At 38.7% G+C, this 22,026-nt stretch overlaps 1 protein-coding gene across 9 annotated transcripts in view; it reads right to left on the bottom strand.

Moving 5' to 3' along the window:
* The window catches only part of HIPK1 (homeodomain interacting protein kinase 1), a 47,412-nt gene extending 25,595 nt beyond the window's left edge, over window positions 1-21,817 (bottom strand). For 6 of the 9 annotated variants that reach the window (XM_072426023.1, XM_072426041.1, XM_072426069.1 and 3 more), the window contains exons 1-2: window positions 21,368-21,816; window positions 1,142-2,207 (exon numbers count right to left, since the gene is read on the bottom strand). In XM_072426023.1, coding sequence (XP_072282124.1) covers window positions 1,142-2,205 — 1,064 coding nt within the window. In that variant the 5' untranslated portion in view covers window positions 2,206-2,207; window positions 21,368-21,816. Of the gene's footprint in view, window positions 1-1,141; window positions 2,208-17,963; window positions 18,095-21,367 lie in introns of all 9 variants that reach the window. The other 3 variants (XM_072426048.1, XM_072426058.1, XM_072426032.1) reach the window with 2 other exon arrangements.
* Window positions 21,818-22,026: the final 209 nt, after the last annotated feature.

Here is a 22,026-nt window from a genome sequence, read left to right as displayed (position 1 = left end):
ACCAGGGAGGCCAGCATCGGACAGAACTAAAGTACTGAAATTAAGTTTAAAGGGAGAGAAAACTCCAACAACGCTGAACCTTCTCATCATCATACTTGTAACAGGTCAGTGACTCATGAGGCAAGGGCCATCATGACTAGTAGGCACCTAGCATTAAAAACTTGATGTGGTCAGCAGTTAACATCCTAGAATTACCAGCTTAGTAGGTTTGCTCAGCAGCTAAAAGCCTGCAAACAAGGAGTCTGTGTACTGGAAAATATGACAAAACAGTAATTATGGCTCCAGCACTATTACTGTTATTTATGGTTAGGATAAAATGTACACATTACTAGTTTGAAGCCAACATTTAACTCCATCACAGTGTAATCCATGCCAACAATAGGCTGGAACAAAACTTTATAAATACCTTAGAAGAAAAAAAAACACCATGATGCATGCAGTGTGCTTCAAACATCTGATAACTTGTTAAAAAAGGATATATAAAAAGCACGCAAAAAAATAAAACGGTGTATCCAGATGATCCAGAAAAAAAGGTAAACTCAATCAGCCCTTTATAACTAATTATACGAACAAAAGGCTTGCTTGATTGTCAAAGACCTACATGATAGACTGGGGACTTGCTGCAGGAGGGGCAAAGGGCATATTCCAAGAGACTGCTATAAATCATATTCCCATTCCAAATCAAGGGTTTCACATCAAAGCCTGCTATAGACACCAAAAACATTAGACTACTTCTGATGATCCCCAAAGCAAGATCCATATCAGGAAAGTGGTAAAATGCATAAAACTTATGTTAACTTAAGTTCCTGTTCTATATAAAGAACTACCACAGGTTGGACAGCAAAAATTAGCCGTTTCCACAGTCTCTTTGAATACTCCTACACCTTGAAAATATTACGCATATAGTTATAACTTAGGATACCCCCCCCCCCCCCCCCCCCAATATCACTCCCTCTCCAGCCCCCTTCTAAAGAAAACAAATAAAAACCTATTTGTTTTCAAACCAACATTATTTCAAGCCTTAAAACTATCTGGGTAGTGGGGTCCTTTAAAGGGTCACAGTGAATATGCATGAATGTGTAAACTTAGACTTTCTTTTGAAAATTTACATGAAATAAAATATTTACTTTTAAAATCTTACCTGTAGTACCGGGACTGTAAGTAGGTTGAGCACACAGCTTTCGATACATGACTGGCAGAACCAAAGTCTATCACTTTCACTCTGTATGGCTGACGAACTGGATCAACAAGCATTATGTTTTCGGGCTTTAAGTCCGCGTGTATTAACCCTAAACTTTTTAGCTTCATAAGGGCAGTGGCCACCTGCTGTAAGATGGGTCTAATGTACTTCAATGGAAGAGGACTGAACTTGTTTTGCTTGAGGAAGTCATAAAGGTTCTGTTCCAACATTTCAAAAACAAGGCAAGTGTGGTTCTTGTGCTGGAAGCACTCATATGAACGCACAAAGTTGTACTCGTCCGCATTTTCACTGCTCAGGCGTGAGAGGATGCTCACCTCTATTTGACCTTGTCGAGCATAGGAAGGGTGGTTCTTTAAGATCTTAATGGCAACAATTTCTTTTGTGCTACGCTTCCAGCATTTTGCCACTTGGCCGAATGTCCCCCGACCCAAAAACTCCAAGACCTCATAGCTGTTGGTCATGGAACACAGGATTTCATGTTGAACAAGCTGGTAATCCCCCTCGCCATTAGAACTGCTTTTAGTGGTTACAGTGGTGGTTGTGGCAGCTGCACCCACCGCGGTTCTGTTCTGCAGCATTAGAGGTGGCCGTTCATCAATAATCTGCACGCTACCGTTGCTGTCCACCTCCTCACTTTTTCTTTTCACTCCACATTTTTGGTAGGGTTCCAGTAAAACGTTACTTCTATGGTTTAGTATCTGGCTGCTCTGGAAGGAAGTCGTAGGTCCGCTACCTGTGCTGTCTGCAGCAGTTACCACAATGTGCTCTGCTGCAGTGACTGGGATTAGGAGGTTTGGCTCGTAGGGGGGTAGACTGAAGTTGGCTACCTGGTGAGAGGAACTTGTGTGCCCTTGAGCAAGGTTTTTGCTGTGTGCGTAATACTTGTTGCTATTACCCTGTCCCGTAACATCCCAGCCAGAAGGCTCAACTTTGAGTTTCTTAGCACTAGAGAAGGCACTGGACGATACTGAAGGAGGGGAGAACACCTGCAGCTGTGATGCCATACCTAGGAAAAAGAACGGGAAAAAAATGTTTAAAGACTTTAGGAAAAAAATTAGACCAATACACAATGAGCTGCAAGAATCAACAAAATGTCCATTTGAGCTAAATACTCTCCTTCTCGTTCTCTTTCTCCAGTATAAAAAGATAATATGAAAGAAAGGGAGTCATTTAAGCAAATGCTTCACACAAGGATCAAATAAATTCAACAGCTAAGCATTTCAAAGCTTTAAAATTAAGTGCAGAACTGGATCTATAGATTCAAAAGCCATTCATTGCAAAGACAAACTGCATATTTCTTTTACTTAGGAAATCTTACTTTTAGTAGAGTCACTAAATATAAAACCAATACATACTGCCCAGTTTCAAGGTGCTTTCATTTGACCAGCATGGGTGAAGAGAAATACCTGGTACTTCCAGGTATGTGAAAAATGAGACTTAATATCCTTTCCTATGGCCACGTCAATGCTTAGACACACCCAGTTACATAGGGATGGACTGACCAAGATTCCTTTCACTCTTATCAGCTGAACAGAGTGGCAGTATAAGGGGAAATTAGCTAAACCTCAATATATAAAGCATAGGTTCATTTACGTGCAAGCTTTGTTATTATCAACCCTACTTTGTACTTTGATTCAGAAATTACAAAAATTGCAGGATCATTAGTATAAAGAGAAAAAGATAACCATTTAGATTACAGGATCTCTGGTTGAGAATGGTTGCATTAGAAGTATAGAGCAAAACATCACTGACCCAAAGCCCAGCATTCTGAATTAGCCAAGTGTATATAGTAGCTGTACAAGACATAACTAAAGTCAAATATCAGAAAATGGAAGCTTTTTGACACACCAAACTCCATGAAAACAAGATAATTTTAAAAACACAACTATAATACATCATTAAGTGTGTTCGTAAATTCAAGGTAAATGTTTTTAGATACTATTCCATTGACATTTTAATAAAAATTAGGATTTTATGCAAAAAATGCTTAAATGTTGCATTTTAAAAGTGACCCTCCCTTGTCCTAAAGAGTGTCTAAGTAAAAATTCTGAAGAGCAGGCACATGAGGTGCTTGAATGTTCCTGTATCAGTCTTAATTCTCTCCAGTGCCCATTAGGTCCCAAGTCCGTCCTAGGCATGTAACTAACTTTTTTCCACCTTAAAGCCTAACTATACCAGTACTTCCCTCTCCCACATCTTCATCAGGCCACCTTCAGTGTTCAGAAACTTTTGGCGATCCCGATTAGCCTGGCCGGGATGACCTAACTCAATCATTCTAGAAACCAGCCTTAACATATAAATGAAAAGAAGATTGCAAACAGGCAGGTATAAAGGTTTTATTGCAGAGCCTTTTTAATGCTAAAAAAAAAAGCAAGTTTTGCATTACGAATAAATCCTTCACCCCACCATTCAGTCGTAATGTAGCAAAAACTATAATTTGACGGTCAAAAAAAAAAAAAAACACAACAAAAAACAAAAGGGACTTAGCACAAAAGGTGGGGCATATCCTCAAGACGAGACGTGATGATGTGAATATATAAATCTTTAGGATGTGGAAGAAACCAGAGTGCCTGAAGAAAACCCACACAAAAAACATACAGAGAAAGGAAACTCTATAAAGAGAATGGACTACCTCAATATTTAATCACAATTGAATATTCTGTTTTATATGATTTAGCTGGTAGGCAAGGAAACCAAAACAAGTAATATGCAGTACAACAGCTGTTCATATGGTTGCCTGGAAAATGTCAAATAGGCGAAGTCAGATGTAACAGCACCAAACAATGTAAACCAGTCCTGCATCTGTGCAACTGGATACTAGGGCATGCCATAAAAATAATTTACCAGCAAACTGAAGTGCAATAATCATGGTTACGTATGTTCCAAACAATTGCTTAAAGCGAATCGAAAAATGTTTACTTTTTGAAAAGTTTGAAAAATAGGCATGCTTATGCCTGCTAATAAAACTTACATTCAAGTAAAAACAGATGGCTACACATGTCCTAATGGGTACAGTTAAAAAATATCCAACCTCAAATATTTGACAAATTAGCCAGAAATGTATAGACTAATATAAATAGATAAAAATGCCTGGCATAAAATACAGATACCTCCTAAGTATCCAATCAAGAGAGCGGGTTTTAAATGGCTGTGAAAGCAAACCTGTAATTTAGTCTCCGCATTAATTATGTGACTGCCTCTCTAAACATTGAACAGGATTAGCCAAAAAAAAAAATTGCGTCTAGTCTCGAGGTTAGAGACTAAACGAGAAAATAACAGTGCAGTCAACTGGTGCAATGAACAGGACTCAGTCAACGAGAAGCAGAACAAGACGACCTCTTACGGTGATTAATGTGACCCTTGGAAATTAGTAACCGATGTCCTGTGGGGGTTATTTCATTATCACAGGCTGAATGCAAAGAGTGCAGCTGTGTAGTGACATTCAAAGAAACCGGTGGTGTTTTTCCTATCACACACCACCCTCCTCTATTCAGATTCAGAGAAAAAGCTCTGACTGAAGGCCACATTTTATAGCATAACAAAGGCAAGTTTTCACAAGTGAATGAGAATGGATTTTTAATTTTGACAAGGAAATAACTGTAAAGCAGTTGTCTTTTAATTACTTCTCAGGAAATTAGGCAACATTTATTTAGTCAACCACAGCAAGATGTATTCATCTAGCATGTTTTGAAAGTAATTTATATTGAGATACAGTTTTCTGACAGGCATGTTAACCAATTCAAGGAAACCTGGATTTATATCCGGACAGTTTTTCACAACTAAATACATCACTGCTACCAATGGACTGACCGCTAACTAAAGGATCAATATGAATAGGGAGTAGCAACATAAATTGGGATTTAGGGATCCTGCAAAAATGCACAACCCAAACACAGATGTCTACGTTGTACCACAAGGAGCATGGTAGGTGCATACAACAGACTTCCCCACAAAGAGGAAATGTTTGGTGGGCAGACTGGAGCAGCAACAAGATAGGAATACCTGCATGTTCATGTGAACGTCATACAAGAAAAATTGCTTCAGTGTCTCAACATAACATCAACACAGAAGTTGGAGATCCACTCAAGCCTATTTTTGTGGACCCACAACTGCAAACCCATCAAACACCCATCCTGCCACCTTTTTTTCTGTTCCATACATCCAACTTACATATTTGTCAGTAGTGGGCAGGGATTTCACACTTCACTTCCAAACGTCAAGCCTTTTAATGGCTTTTACTCTTAACAATAACAACTTTTAGATTTAAGAGACCAAATGAAAGGGGACCAGATGTTAAAAAGTGACCAAAAGTATTCTGTTGCCATTACCTAAATGACTATATGGGTAGAAGAAAGTCAACATTTTCGCTATAGTGGCAATATAAGATTTTTAATCCTTATCCACAGGTTATTGTTTCCCTTTGAATTAACTTTCAGAACTTGCAGTTTTTTTTTCTTCAAATATGCTTTTCAGTTTTTTTCTGTCTTTTAAAGTTATTGGCTGCTGCCTCTCAGCACTTCCACGAAGATTCAGGTGGAGAGCATGCCCTGAGCACTTTACTGCCCCATGATGCCTTCACCTCCTATTACGGAGCTACAACAGGACCAACAGGAAATCTTTACATAGTAAAGAAAAATGGTTCTATTTTACTTGCCCAACTTAGTGTTTATTGGAAAAAATACCCATTGCTAAAATAAAATCATGTGAACTGTACCTAAGATTGCTTTGCAAATTAATGCAGGGATACCACCAACTGATTAACTCGCCACTTCAAATATACAAGCACCAAGGACTAAATAATTTATTATACATGTTATGTAACCTCGCACTGGTCTATTTTTATTCAAGGATAATCCTTTCCTGTCACTGAAGGCTTTTTTTTAATGTGCTTCTGTAAAACAAGCTATCATTGATTTCACCTACTGCCACAACTGATATTCAAAGCCAAAAGATGTGCACAGGGCCTATCGGGCATACACAACTTCTGTGTAATTGGTCCCTAATTGATGGTTTGAGGACTTTAGGGAATCATCCAAGTATGGAGATCCATTTCCTAAAAGTTTGTATAAAATATATTAAAATTTGCAGCCACAAAATTAAGACTGTCCGATCACTCCTTAGCATGGCATGTAGGAATGCCCACCATCTGACCTGATATTTGCACAGCATTAAAGTGGAACTACAGTTTCGCAATCAGAAACTGCAAGCAGGCATTTTTAATGAAAGAGAAATTTTTAGAAGTGTTTTATTGTACAGCTACAATAGGCAAATGCTTAGATTACGCCAGAAATGTGTCTCCACTCATCTCTGATTTTATGGATATCTATGGTGTTAGAAAAGTTTTCCTGGACTTATAGGCTGCATACCATTAATGTTACCAGCTTTTCTGTATAGGGTGTTAACATAAGCACAATAATAAAGAGCCTCCTTTGGTTTCTGCCAATCGAAGATTTATAAATGAATGTACAGCATGGAAGCCACTTACAACACCGCATACAACAGTTCGTCATTACAGTGCAGTATAGCTGTCCAGTTACCTACCGCTTATTGAACTAGTTTCCATTTTACCTTCTAAATCACCCATATTTCACTTCCTGTGGTGTACGTTGATTTTCTGTCAGAGCAAAGCTCTAAGAGGTTTATATGTACTGACCTTTAGCTATGAATTGTTTGTTACAACAGCCTGAACAGCTAAAGTATAGATAACAAAGAGAATTACATTATTGGGCTAGCAAACAGCATGAAGCCTCAACATTAATTTCCCTTCTCAGTGGTAGCAAAAACAGCTGGTATCAACTTCAAAAGATCAGTATATGTGCCAGAAACTTTGATGTCACTTTAGGACAAGAGTTATTTGAACAGAAAAGTTTATTCTGGGAAAGGACTACGGGCTCAGAAAGTGACTAAATCCTGCTGGGCATAATGCCAAGATGGGCTCACAGTGGGCAAATTGGTAAAAATGTTAACACTCCTGACATTTTTACTAACTTACCTTAAATGAAAAAACAAATGCACTGTCACAATTCACATAATATATCTTGGCTTTACATTTCATAAAAACATTACCTCAACATTTCCAACCAGTATCTGATCTAAGTTTTTGGCAAGTTTCTTTTTACAATCAGACATTCAATTTAGGGTATTCATCTGACATTTTGGTATTTTGAGAATAGACAGAGCTGGGTTGCATTTTTGTAGACCAGAATATTAATAATACTAATATTACACAGTATTTACATAGTGCCATCATATAACGCAGCACTGTACAGTCTAAGGTCAATTTTTCTGAGGAAGCCACGTAACCTGACCATGTTTTTGGGATGTGGGAGAAAACCAGAGTACCCAGAGGAAAGCCACTTAAACACGGGGAGAACCTGCAAACTCCATGCAGATAGTGTCCTGGCCAAGATTTAAACCTGGGACCCAGCGCTACAAAGGCCAGAGCACTAACCTATGAGCCACCAATGTTTGCGGACAGGACAATGAAACCGTAAAAAAGCAAACACATGACTGCTGCAAACAAGTTTTTGCAACAAAAAGGTATCTAATAGAGGAGTTCCCATTATGGGCAGAGGGATGGGATAACATTATGTAGGTACAGAGCACTCTAATAAAGAAAGATTAGTGCAATGCAAATAGTAACAGAATATACTTTACCCACAATGAATTCACAGCTTGAAAACAAAATTCCTAAATAGTTACAGACATAACACCTGCTCTAATATACATTCCTTTCTTATACATAAATCTACTTCAGTGCAAGTGCCACAAAAACTGAACTATAGAACTGTCATCCTGATGACCTGCACTGCGGTGCAATATATCCTGCACTTTTACAGAGCCAACTGTAACAGAGCAATCAATGGTATGTATATGTTTTAGCTGGCTGGTTTATATGCAAAGTGGTATTAAATCTTCTGAAGAATGAAAAAAAAAAATCTAGGAAAATTAAACAAAATGAAATAGCAACCAGCACCAATCAAAAGCAAAAGGTTTTTTTGTTTTTTTATTTTTCAACTGTAAAGCGTACCTACACCCAAAATATTCGCTATGGCTTGACTACTAAGTTCTTATGAAAGTAGTAAACAGACAAAATCAATGAGAATTCCTGAATCACATGACACTTTTTTCCCATTTCCATTAAACCTGCTTAAAAAGAGCTACGGAATTCTTTTCCCAGGCTTTAGCAGAAATATTTGGATAGCAAATGAGTTTAAAAAAATACATAGAAGTGACATCCTGAACAAGCAATGATTATGAGTTTTCATAAGATCTGTGTTTGCTCAGTCACGCACAACAAAAGCAGCCAGAGACACCATGGCTAAGTAAAAAAAAAAAATAAAAAAGTACGAATGAGTACTTCAGCTAAACACAGTGTTTTTCCATAAGTCTTCATGATTTAATTACAGTTAGCATTTATAGCAAAGAACAGTAGGGAACGAAACTATTCTGAGACCTTACTTTGTGCAGTGACCCCATGGTCTGCACTAAAACTTTGGCAAACAAAGCAACATCTAAAAACAAACAGGGCCACTTTATATGCATCAAAGCATAAATTTTCATGAATAGGGGCAGACCACAGTCGCAAAACAAACAACCCTGTCCTGTTTTTAAAAATAGTGCAAGTCTTATGGGTTTTTTTTTTGTTTTTTTAACAGTAGATGATCAAATACCTCACCTCATTGCCTACTACCACAGCCTTGATGATTATCAAAAACTATTAAACATTGTACATGTAGCAAATAATATTTCATTTTCCCCATGCAGTAAAACAGGTAAAGACTTTAAAAAGCACAATAGCCAAACCTAAATAAAACCTTTACCTTACCAAATAGACAGCTGCATTTTATCTGGTATGAATATAGTTACAAACATAGAATTACTGCACAATACAGAACAAGTTATTTATGTGCCAAAAAGTACTGAACTAATGAATCCATTCCAAAAAACGGGGGTCTGCTATTTCCAACATCTATCTGAAAATGCTGGTTCAGTACTCAGTCATGGGCCTGAACAAATATGCTGTTCAATTAATGTATACTAGTTCTGGGTCAGTGCACAAACTATGGAGAGTCAGCATGACTGACATTTGCATAATGAGAAATAAGAAATAGCAGCTTCAGTTTTTCTTTAGGAAAAGTTTACCCCAAGCCTAAAAGAGCAAAACCGACCAATAGGTTGGAAAACCTTTTAGGAGTGCACACAGAGAGTAAAGCTACGTACACACGTCAGATTTTTATCGCCCGATAATCGGCATCGGCCAATTATCGGGCGAAAATCTGCCGTGTGTACAGTCGGTGTCGTCCATCGTCCGGACGACCGACCTGCCGGATCCACGGACGATGGACGACAGCCGATCGTAATGAAAGTGAAGGGGAGAGCGCGCAGCAGGGTGCCGCTCCGTCGCTCTCCCCCTCCCCTCTCCATAGAGCATGAACGGTGCTGTATGTACAGCACCGTTCATGCATCGTGCACTCCCTTGTCGTTGGAAAGGATCGTGAAAGATCCTTTCCAACGACAAAAATTGGCAGTGTGTACGCAGCTTAAGAGAATTGCACAAGTTTTTATCAAATAAGATAAACCTTTCCAAAATAAGAGTCAACCCAACAGTTTCTGGAAGCCAGCAGATAACACAACACAACAAGTCAAACTGGACAAAATGTTCTGCAAGAGAACACAGCTTGTATTTAAATATCTTTTAGAACACTAAACAGTCAGACACGGATGACAAATCTTCAACAGGACACCAAGTTGGTAATATTACCCTTGTTTACAAACACATAAATGTGAATGTTTAATTCAAAGTGTAAAACCCTAATGTACCTGTATCTCTGATAAAGGGAAAACTTACTGCTGGACCATAAGGTAGAAACCTGTGCAAATATTGGGTGCACAACCATATCAGATCAAAACATACCCACTTTAAAGGTTTGAAAGTAAGGGGAACCATGTTGTGTAAAATACAACAAACAGACATTATCATTGTACACAAAGATTACCGGAGATTGACAGACACTGTCATACACAAACTTCTACATGTCTGTTAAAATAAACTCAATCAAAATATTCAAGTCACCCATTATGTTTACTGAAGAATTACACAGATATGGGTGACCCTACATGTCACACATGCAAAGGCGCTTTTCTTAAATTGACAAACATTCTGAAACGGCGTCTTCCATGAACTGATGATTGTGTGACAACTACACAAACATTTAAATAATTGCGTAACTTTACAACAGGCTGCATCCCAGTTTATTTGGATTCTTATCACAAAAGGGGGTGAAAACATAAGCTATAAACTTTTCTGGTTATTTGTGAATATTTAGAATAACAACATCCCAATCTAATCAACGTAAATTAGTTTTAAAGTTCCAAGAGAACAAAAAAAGTGCTAAAATAAAACTAAAGTAATGTCCCTTCTGCAATAAAACATACCTGTTTGCAATGTTTTAATTTGTACACTGAATATGCACAGCTCAGTGCACAATACCGGTTCCCATGAATACCTACTAAAATGCTGTAAATGAACATTTACATCTAGCAGGACCAAAGTTTCTTTATGTTGCTCAAAAGTCCTGGCCAGTAATTTGGGAGCAGAATAAATAGCTTACTTGATCAAGAAAAAAATAAATACATCTAGTCAATTTAACAGGTTTCCACAAAGTTCAACTTCAGTTACACAAATTGCATCTCAACATTGCCATATTGGGGAGACACATTCTCAAACTCCAATATTTGATCTAGACCTCATACTGTGGTGCTCCAACTTTTAAACAAAATAAACCACATTTAGTGGCACATTACCATTCACTACAAAAGGCCAAGAATGTACTGGAAATACGAGCTACAGGGTCCCTGAGGAGCAAAGCTACTCTAGCTTGGTGTCAACTTCCAACAAGTGATTAAATGAAAGACATCCCCAGATTAGGCTCAGAATGCATGAGTAACCACTTCACCTTTCCATACTGCTACATTAAGCACAGAAAAAAGGCTAAAAGCACTGCAGCACAAAGATGAAAAGTTTTAAACAGTCTTATGTTCCCCCTCCAAGTCAGATATATATTTAGGAGTACTTCAGCAAGCTTTGCTCAAGGTCCTTATTTGATATTAATGTCTGCCCAGCCAGTTCCCTTACCTAAACAGAATGATAAGTGGGCATTTTGTTTGTACTATAATTCAATTATCAGTGTTGTAAGAAAGGCTGCAACCCTAGCACATTTTTTCTGTAAAAATACACAAAGCATACCTACAATAGATGTCTGCAATGTGGTCTCTTTGCAAACAAAAAAGCAAGGAATTAATCCCCTAAACAGGAAGAACACCAAGACTGGTGCTAAAGTAAACACTGGACAAACCAACTACATCTTTCCTTCATATAATCTGACTCATACAATTGTATTTGGAAGTTGTAAGAAATAAAAAGGTGCCACATGATAACTGAATAAAAAAATGACAGTACATATTTTGCATTGTTACCAGTTTTACCAAACATTACAATGTTAGCTTAATTTGAAGTAGAATACACATGTTAAACAAGGATGATCCTTCTTGCAAAAAAACAAACATTTATGCTCCATGGCCAAGATTCTTGATTTTAACTATGTAAATAACATGCAAATTGACTCGCTTACCTCATTTACACCCTCCAAACTAAGTGTAATTGGATTTTGAATGTGTAAATATTATACATTTTAGAAAGCAGAAGTGCAACAGTTTAAAGCAATTGGACTTATTTTTTAAATGGTGCCCCTGACAAGAAGCAGAATGCTACACACTATTTTACCTTCGCCTCCATATGGCCAGTACATAAATGTAATGTTTGATTATAGGTGTAATCAAAAATGTTAACTAAACCATTTTTTTTTTAACTTGAGGACTTGGTAATAATATACACGAATAATAACAGCCATTGGAAAGATGATGAAAAGTTCTTATCACAAAATATATCTGACAAGAAAGATTGTTTGCTTTAGATAATAAAGGTTTCCAATAGTTACAACAGCCCCTGGTCTTCTCGTAGGAAACTATCATAGTTTATTTTTTCCAATCAATAACATATCACAATATCACTAACAAGCTAGAAAGTGCCTGAAGAGACCACAGTGTGTAGATGGATCTGGAGACTTTGATGTCCACCAGGTAATCATTTCTAGTCCATGCATAACCCAAAATTTTTTTTTTTTACAGTGATGGTTATTAAAACAAGTTACACATTTTTAAAAAAAATCTGTAGTCAAAACAGAAAAGTTTATCTAACAACTTCAGAAATCACATACCTGCTGGTACTGTGAAATACCTCTAGAGAGGACCTTGAGTTTTCTGTAGTTTTCCACACTTACAGGTCATGAAGACTAGACATATCCTCTTGTATGTCTACAGTACAAGGTCTGAGCAACCAATCAGCAGATGTAGGTATTGTAATGTGGGCTGGTCTATTCGTATACAAACAGAAACTTACAGCAACTTGCTTTTTTGCATATAAATGCGGGAGGCTTGAGTAACACCAAGGAAGGTGAGAATGGGCAGTGACCACAATGCATCTTTGCTATCAGCTACCTGCTGTTAGCTTGATTATTGTGATTTACATCAAATATCTAGGTGGAATGCAAAAGTCCTAAGGGTGGATTCATATTAACAGTTGGAAATGCATGTTAAATGCACAATATTTGCACACATAAAGAAATGAAGTGCACTATATTGCAATGATTTTATATTTTCTGTTTAAAGAAGCAGACTCCCCATGTTAGAAGCCTGCCAACCTGCAAGCCCCCCTGCTGATTGTACTTGCATGTACTGCAGCATATTGTAATGGGCAGTTGCAAGATGCAACGTAAAAAAAAATATATATATTTTCTTGAAGCTCATACCAATGTACCACATTGGTGTTATGCAGGATACTAAAGGCATCTTGACAATATGAATTGTTTAACTGCAACACCAACCTCACCTAGCACTTGTGGTGTGAATGGGCCCTAACACAGGATCACCCATGATGTTCTTTCCAACTATTCTAAAGACTTCAGACTTTGCGTCTCTGTAGAGGAGTGAATGACAGATGAGCACCCACAATCACATATTATTCTACCAATAAACTGGAATTTTCCATGATCATGGCATCAGTCAACATGAAGCCATTTCCAGTTTCCTCACTTAAATACTTTCACCCTGAACAAGCATGCAGCACAGAAAGACAGAAATCCACATCTCTGTTCTGGTTTAGTCAGAGAACTAAAAGTGAAGTTGTCTTTTCAAGCAATACAAGTGTCTGAGTTTATACAATCATCAATCTAGGAAATCATTGTTAGATAGTCATAGAATTTGACAGCCAATTCATGTCTAGAGGTACCATAGAGGAGTACATAAGTAATAAAAGATTTTAAAATCTTAATATATTGAAATGCAAATTAAGTACTACTTATTGGCATCTTTTGCTTCGATTACGTAAAAAAAAAAATAAAAAAAATGCTAAGCAGATTCTAAATGCTATAAAGATGTACCCATTCACATGTTATTTTCAAATGTCTAAATTGAACTCTTACCAGAGGCTGAAAAGTTTAAAGTATCAAAGTAAGTACAGTGATAAAAGCTTCTATGACAATGAGAACTGATACAAAGAAAGCAGCCAACTCATTAAAGCCTATTGATGTGGGACAAGCAAAAGCACTTTTGTGACCTAGACAGAAGCACACAACAATGCTAAACTGCTAATGTAAAACTCCAGACATTATTCTAAAGCTGGCCATGCAATATTTAAAATTTATAATAGGCATTAGATTTGATAAACACATTAAATCTATTCAAAATGTAATAAATACTTGAGTACTTTAAAATATTTGACTAAATATTGACCATTTTGTCTTGTCTGTCTAATGGTAGCTAGGACACTGAAGACAAGTTCCTTCTCATTGTTAAGGTATATAGAGTGCTTCTGTTGGATGTTTTAATAATTTTTGTCCAAAATGAAACACTAGTTTAGAAAGATATTCTTTCAGATTTCATCAACAGAGTGGTACACATGAGACATTGTTAGTTTACCAGATCAAGCAAATAAATGGACAGTTTACACCCTGCTTAAGACAATTTTGAATTTCGAGTTTATTGAAAAATTTCTGTCTTGGTCATGGATAGAACTGTAGAGAAATTTAGGAAAAAGCGCAACAGCATACAGACACTCATCCAAACTATAGTAAATGTACTTATTAGCAGTCACTCACTTGCACATGGAATGTTCTGGCAATAAACACAGACACTTGGTATGGACACAACGTTTCACAATTACTCCCGCCTTAAAAAGGCTTCACTTAAACAATTGTAAAGAGGAGGAGGCTTATGCCAGGAATCTCTTGGGATCTGGATCACCACTTAAATTAAAGCAAAGAATGTCCTGCTATAATTAAGGTTTGTTTTCTCTAGACAAGCCATCTCTTGAAGAGTTCATTCACACTGCATGCATTTTAAAGAGACAGCATGTATGCTACCACTGGGAAACTCTTACTCTAATGCTAGTTGCCTGGCTATCACGCTCAAGCAATGCCAGTTAGGCAATTCAGGAGTTTTAATTTCACTCAAGTCTGCATCAACACATTTCTTACCCAGTTATCAAACTAATCTGAAGAAAACCAAAAAGATTAAAGAACAAGGGTGCAGTCTGAGTCTAACACTTGTTATTGGGACCACACAATGGGGAAGGAGGGCAGCTGGGGGAAGGAATGAGACCAATTTGAAATGATAATTTACTTGACTGTCATGCTAAAAGTGATTTGTTTGGTCTCCCAAGACATTTAGACAATGAAAAATACAAGTCTGAAACAGCCACCATTATAAGGCGTGCTGGATTCAAGGCACTTGTTTAGTAACTATTTTACCAGAGATTAACATAGCAATAAATAAACAGAGTTCAGAGATGACTGGATATAATCTTTTACCTCCTTTCACTACCATAAATGCACATCAGTTGGCTGCTCCCTGTTACAACTCACATGCAATTCAAAAATAAGTTTGCTAAAACAGAAAACTTTTTTTGAACAGCAGTGTAAAAAGGTACTTTTAATAAAAGTAAAATGATACTAAATACATGGAGAAAGAAATGAAACCGATGCCAATAAAAGATCTAATTACTAAAGCAACAACCTATTTGTGTAAATCACAAAGAAATGACATTGGACAAGCTCATCAAAATGAATGCCCTTTAGATTCTTCTTGGTTAATTGTGCATGGTACAGCAGAACACACATGCCTGAAAGATCTATATTGTGTCTGTATTTCACAATGTTTGGCTCTGAGCATTTCATGTCATTGCCGGCACATTAAGCAATTCAGCTTAGAAGAAAATCATACATCATTAGACAGAATGCGATTGACGAAATTGCTACAGATATAGATATATATATATACACATACATATACAAACCATTCTGAAGACTTCATTGTAGAATGAAACCAATAGGGTCATGCCATATGTTTGCTAAATAGATTTTATCTCCTATTGTAAGCTCTTCGGGGAAGGGTCCTCCCCTCGTCCTGTGTCTCTGTCTGTCATTTTCAACCCCTAGTTATTGTACAGCGCTGCAAAATACTTTAGCACTATATAAATACTGTTTCTTAATATTACTTAAAACATCAATACAAAGAAAATAAGGAACATGCTTCCAGAAATACTGACATAAAATCTGTATAATGGCGTAAACTGTTTACAAGTTTTGAAGCAATATTAAATCAAGCTGCCACTGATCTAGTATGGATGAAACTTAAACAAGATAAATATTGAATTCAATGTGGGCAGCATGGTGGCTCAGGGGTTAGCACTCCAGCCTTTGCAGCGCTAGGTCCTGGGTTCAAAATCCCACCCAGGACACTATCTGCATGGAGTTTGCAGGTTCTCCCTGTGTCTGCGTGGGTTTCCTCCGGGTACTCCGGTTTCCTCCCACATCCCAAAAACATGCAGTTAAGTAAATTGGCTTCCCCCTAAAAAAATTGACCTTAGACTACATTAACCACATATGACTATAGTAGGGACATTAGATTGTGAGCTCCTTTGAGGGACAGTTAGTGACACAACTATGAACTTTGTACAGCGCTGCGTAATATGATGGTGCTATATAAATACTGTATAATAATAATAATAATAATCAATCCATTAAATTTTGTAAACATCGGTCATAACTGACTATCACTTTATACACAAATCATATTTTTTAATGTTTCTGATACCATAAAAGCCCAAGATATACAAAGACATATGACTGGATCCTTGATTCCTCAAGCATTGACCATATAACAGCAGTAAGTCCCCTGGTGCAGAGTAATAAACACTAGAAATAAAACGTTCATGAATATCAGTAACCCACACAAGGAAGATGCTTGGATCCTTTTCAGGTTGCCAAGGAAATGACTATTCTTGACAGGCGACTTTAATGTCAAATTACACTCTGAAAAGAAAACAATGACTGAGAAAAGTAGTTTTAAAAAAAAAAAGTCAGTTTTGCAAAGTCAATTCTGTAGATAAAATGTTTTTCTCCCCATAGTGCCATCAAACATTTCTGCAGATGACTGATAGCCAGGAAATTAGAAAGAGATTAGTATGTAAAGTAAGACATCATATTCTCTGGAGCAAAAAAAAACACAGTCATCTACATTCTATATAATAAACCAACCATAGAAGCACACAGGACAAAATAGAACAAACAGGATATTGCTGTGTTTTCCTGGTGGTCACAGAACTCATAACAGAAGAACAAATAAAAAATATAACTCAAAGTGAAACTCCAGTTTTTTTGTTTGTTTTTTTTTATAAGAGAAAAAAACCCTAACTCAGCTATATACATTGAAAGGGTTTTCACTTTATTGTCAATATTCTTACATTTTACGCTGTGTATACAGATATTTGTCATATCCCTCCAGTACAAATTCCCTTCATTCCCTAAGTGCAAAGTGAGCATGTTCTACTTTTTTAGTAAAGGACTCCAATGTGTCAACCTGTTGCTACCAAAACACACAATCACAAATCCTGGGACCCAGTCCCACCATAAATCAAATGTCAACTATTTGCCAAGCTTGACCCTAATGATGTATCCCTGTAATTAGAAGCATAACTAGAAAAAAATGTAGAAGAGAGCTGGGAGGGGAGTTTTAAAAAGGCAAGCTGGTCACATTTTGCATACCAGATTACCCCAGGATTCTGCTCTCCTGGGATACTGAATAGCAAAGCCAAACAGGCATGTAGGCACCTAGAGGTGCCTGCTAGACCAATCTAGTATAGGTTTAATTACTTTGAACTGACTTCACAGTTTAGCATAAAAGCACAAAGGATCTTCTAAAGTCCAGGGTGGGGGGATGAGGAAGCTCTGAACTACTATTGTCTTAAAAAAACAAGCTATTTGTCTTCCCCTATACAAAGAATTTCTACAAGGTCTTAAAGAATGTAACTGTCGCATAACATTATGCATACACTAGAAGTCATTTCAAGAACGGTTGCAATATGTGATAATGATTGATTTATCAAATACAAGGGAAAAAAAAGAAAACATTAGTCAACTACAAAAAAATAACCCAGAAGTCTAGCATGCTCCTAACTTTCCATTGGGCCAACAGGGTTTCTGATATCTCAAAACCCAATCCCCTAATAAGTCCACCCTATCCCCTCAAGCATATACAATTTTCTATCCCATTGTGCTGCTGCTCTGACTGCCAGGAGGCTGCCCACAATGGATTAATTTATTATTATACAGTATATACATAGCACCAACATATTTAAGCGTACCTAAACTCAGACTTTTCACTTTACATCAAAGAGTAGAAGAGAAGATGGCGGCGCCTAGCACGCCAGCCCGAAGGTGAATGCCGGGACGACGCGGGACCCGATGGAAGAAACCTCTGGAGCGATCAACTTCTCTGCGGGATTGAAGGTAAGAGTATTTTTTTTAGTTTTGAGTTTACTTCCTCTTTAAGCAGTGCTGTACATAAATGCAACTGACAGACAGATACAAACAATGACACAGGAGGAGAAGACCCTGCCTAGAGGACATTAGGCAGGTGCGACCCCTATCAGCAGATTCATACCGTAAATTTCATGGGTTTAGTTTTTCTTTGAGGAAGATTATGCATTTAGTCTACTAAAGTAGTACAGTTCAAAGCAAAATATTTTTATGTGGCAGTGGAAGAGTTAGAATATTGCCTAATTTAGTAAGCATTCTTATTTCTCATTTTTGCAAAGAAGTTACTGCACAGGCATGTTTCCTGTTTAATAACAAACTGAAAGTTTCATTTAGAAACTTGTTTTCAAAGGTTTACTACAAATAAGGGTAGATGAAGAACTGATAATGGAGTACTCAAGACTCCAAACCCGATGCTGGCAGGCACCAAGGCTTTGCCAAATCTCTCTGCCAAAAGCCGTGGGGGGAGGGGGGTGGTAGGGGTAAGCTGTTACGTGGACCATTGCCTAAACATTGTTCATTCCTTTCAGTGGAGGCAACCAATATCTTATTTTCTCTACCATTAGCTATTTGTGTCCGTTCATTCCAACACGGACTGTAGTCATATTTTGTGCATGAATAGATGAAGACCATCTCATTGCACAGCAAAGTTTCATACAAAGAGATAATATGAACATACGGACTATGGAATGTTTAACTAAAACATAAAGTTTATAAAAGAAGCTCCAGGGATATTATGAAATATTTTCCACTGTTGAATAAACATTCCTCAAGTCAAAATTTACATTTATAATAACGATCTGCAATTTGCAGGCCAATATTGCATAATAAATGTAATGACTTTAAAGACTACCAGTTTATTTAATATCTAGATCCATCACTCGCCCCCCAAACAAGCACCCAGCCCCATCACACTACCTAATCTGTTCAACAACTTTTGGCATGTCTGCTAACTCTGGTATAGTTTTTTAGGTCACTTACTACCCATACCCAACTCATCTCGCTACACAAACTATTTCTAAACTGCTGTGCAGCTGTTACAGTTGCTCTCAATTTTATCCAGGTTATCAGACTGTAGGGCACAATGCCAGCTGCTACCAGGTCACAATAGTGACACAATGCATCTAAAAGAGGAATGAATGGGCTGGAATTAGAAATAAATGCTACTATCAACATTTTACAAGCCAGGGTGACATTGTTCAGTGATGATAGGACATTACATGATATGATAGCAATGTACAGTGATACCATCACTTTGCATATGGCATCATTCTTTGTGGACTATAAAGTTCAATGAGAACACCGAGACGATTGGTTGACTTAGGGGCACAAAGGTACAGACACTAGATTTTACTTAACCAAGACAAACTTTAGTGATGGTCACACAAACATCTGGTGTCTGTCTCCCAACATTGTTTTAGTGATTTGGCAGGAGAGATCACTAAATGACCTGTCCATAGAACAGTGCTCATTTATTCTACTGTTACTGGAAACGATCAACAAGGATTGTTTCCAGTGACAAATTTTACACAACTTTATGGGCTTAAACAAGCTCCAGGAAGTTCACCATTGCAAACACAAGAAATGCAATTCTAGGTATACCAAACAGATCTGCCCTTTCATAACAAATGTCAGGCTCCAAATTCACTTTCGACTTAAGCACACAAGAATCCAGGCCTGTTAGTATTATGCTGTACATAATAAAAGACAAGGAAGGTTATAATATTGAACTGGAGAAGCCTATAGGTGCCTTTTAGGATTTAATTTACCACAGTCATAGTATATGTTTACCAAACAAGTTTAGTTAAATATTACTACTTAGCTGAACTTTACACAAGCAAAAAAAAAAAAAAGTAATCAGGAAGAAACTTCTAAACGCTCCCCATGAGCAGCACCAGCTGCACTTCCACTGTGCCAAACAAACCACAGGATTTGTCTTCTTACCAAGTGTCCATAAGGCTTGGAAACAAGGAGGAAGCCATATAGTACCTAAAAGGCCAAAGTATACACAAGTATCCACCCACCGGGAGCTTCCTTCTATGTGTAAAACTTCATACTCATTTCATGTGTTAGTAGAACCGAGATGGGGCATACAAGAATCGGTCAGTGTACAGCAGCCTTCTACCAGTCAGGGATCTTTCAGAAGTTGCTAAGAGCTGTCAGAGCAGAGCAAGATTTATCTCCCGACCAGAAGAGGGCCCCCCAATGTAACCAAACCGCATGTTAATGTTCCACCTGCGTTTATATGCACTTTTATTAGTGTTTTAAAGCTTGCATTTAAAACACTGGAAAACGTCTATGCTGCGTTTTCCCACGGTTTTAACGCATTTATGTTTTAAGTGCTTATAAACGGGGGAAAACGCCCCACTAAAATCAATGAAAGCGTTACCCAGGTTTTCCAGAATTTTAATTTTTTTATTGTTGCAAGCAGCGTTATAGATAACGCTAATAAACGTGCTTCAAGGAAACATCCTGGTGTAGATTAGCCCATTGGAATGCATAGGGGTTTCACAGCCTCAGGTTAACGTTCATGTAAACTAAGCCTAAGGGAAAACCCTCACCTAGGATCACCAATGTAAGGGGGGAAACCCCCCATTCATCAACTTTAGAAAGGGGGACCCCCTTCATCCTCCAACTTTAGAAAGGGGGACCCCCTTCATCCTCCAACTTTAGAAAGGGGGACCCCAACTTTAGAAAGGGGGACCCCCTTCATCCTCCAACTTTAGAAAGGGGGACCCCCTTCATCCTCCAACTTTAGAAAGGGGGACCCTCCATCCACCAACTTTAGAAAGGGGGACCCTCCATCCACCAACTTTAGAAAGGGGGACCCTCCATCCACCAACTTTAGAAAGGGGGACACACCATCCACCAAGTTTAGAAAGGGGGACACAACATCCACCAACTTTAGGAAGGGGAACCCTCCATCCTCTGTCAGCTTTAGAAAGAACCCTCCATCTAGCAACCCATACATTTGAAGGCGGACCCTCTCCCTATGGATGAACCCCAGGATCCCCTTCTCCCAATGAAAGTAGTCGCAGTCTCTGGACGATAAAGAAGAAACATGTTCTCCCCCTAGGGAAGGAGATTCCTCGCAGTGATCCCAGCACTTGGTATGGCGGAGGAGCTCGGTGCACCCAGTAGGGATCCCCGATCCTAGCCCTGGCAGGGGATCCCAGCTGTACACCCGGAGGTAGGGAGTGCAGGCCATTGCCCGGCAGGGGTCAATACTCACCGCTGGTGTGTGGGGAGGCTCAGCCGCTGGTGAGAGGAGATGCCGGGTAAGATCCGGACCCCCGCCGCGGGCACATCATCAAACCCCGGGGAGGAAGCCCTGTGTGCCCGCTACGGGGCAGCTCTGCATGGAATGTCAGCCGCCCGTGCTTCCCGGATAAGCCAGCTGCGTCACTCAGGTAGCCGCCGCTCGGGCCTGCCCTGTGTGCGACTCTTCGTCACCTCCTGTATACGGCTCAGGCTCTGTCCTTCCACCTACCCCTCTCCCCCGGTCTTCGTTACTGGGCCCCGGAGCCTGCCGGACTCCCACACAACGCTTCGCGGTACCAGTACCGGGCACGGTTCCCGGGGGATGGGGGTCGGTTTCGGAAGACAAGAATCAGAAGCGGAGACGCCGGGAACCTTCCACAGCCAACGACACAGCCAGACCCGAGGAATGGAAGCCAGAGCCACCGAGGCAGGCGTAACCAGTCGATCAGGAGGCCGGCCCTATGCTAATAGTCTGTCACAGGCGTCACTACAGGGGGGTGAGGAGGGACAGACATGAGGGGTGAATGTTGGGTGAATGAGGGCTGTCCGTGCCACGTTATTGTAGGCAGAGACCCGACTATATCTCTGAAATGTACACATATAATCACAACACTAAATTGGTATATATTA

Source organism: Pyxicephalus adspersus, chromosome 1 (genome assembly GCF_032062135.1).
Source record: "Pyxicephalus adspersus chromosome 1, UCB_Pads_2.0, whole genome shotgun sequence".
NCBI lineage: Eukaryota > Metazoa > Chordata > Amphibia > Anura > Pyxicephalidae > Pyxicephalus > Pyxicephalus adspersus.
This window is presented reverse-complemented; position numbering and strand designations above follow the sequence as displayed.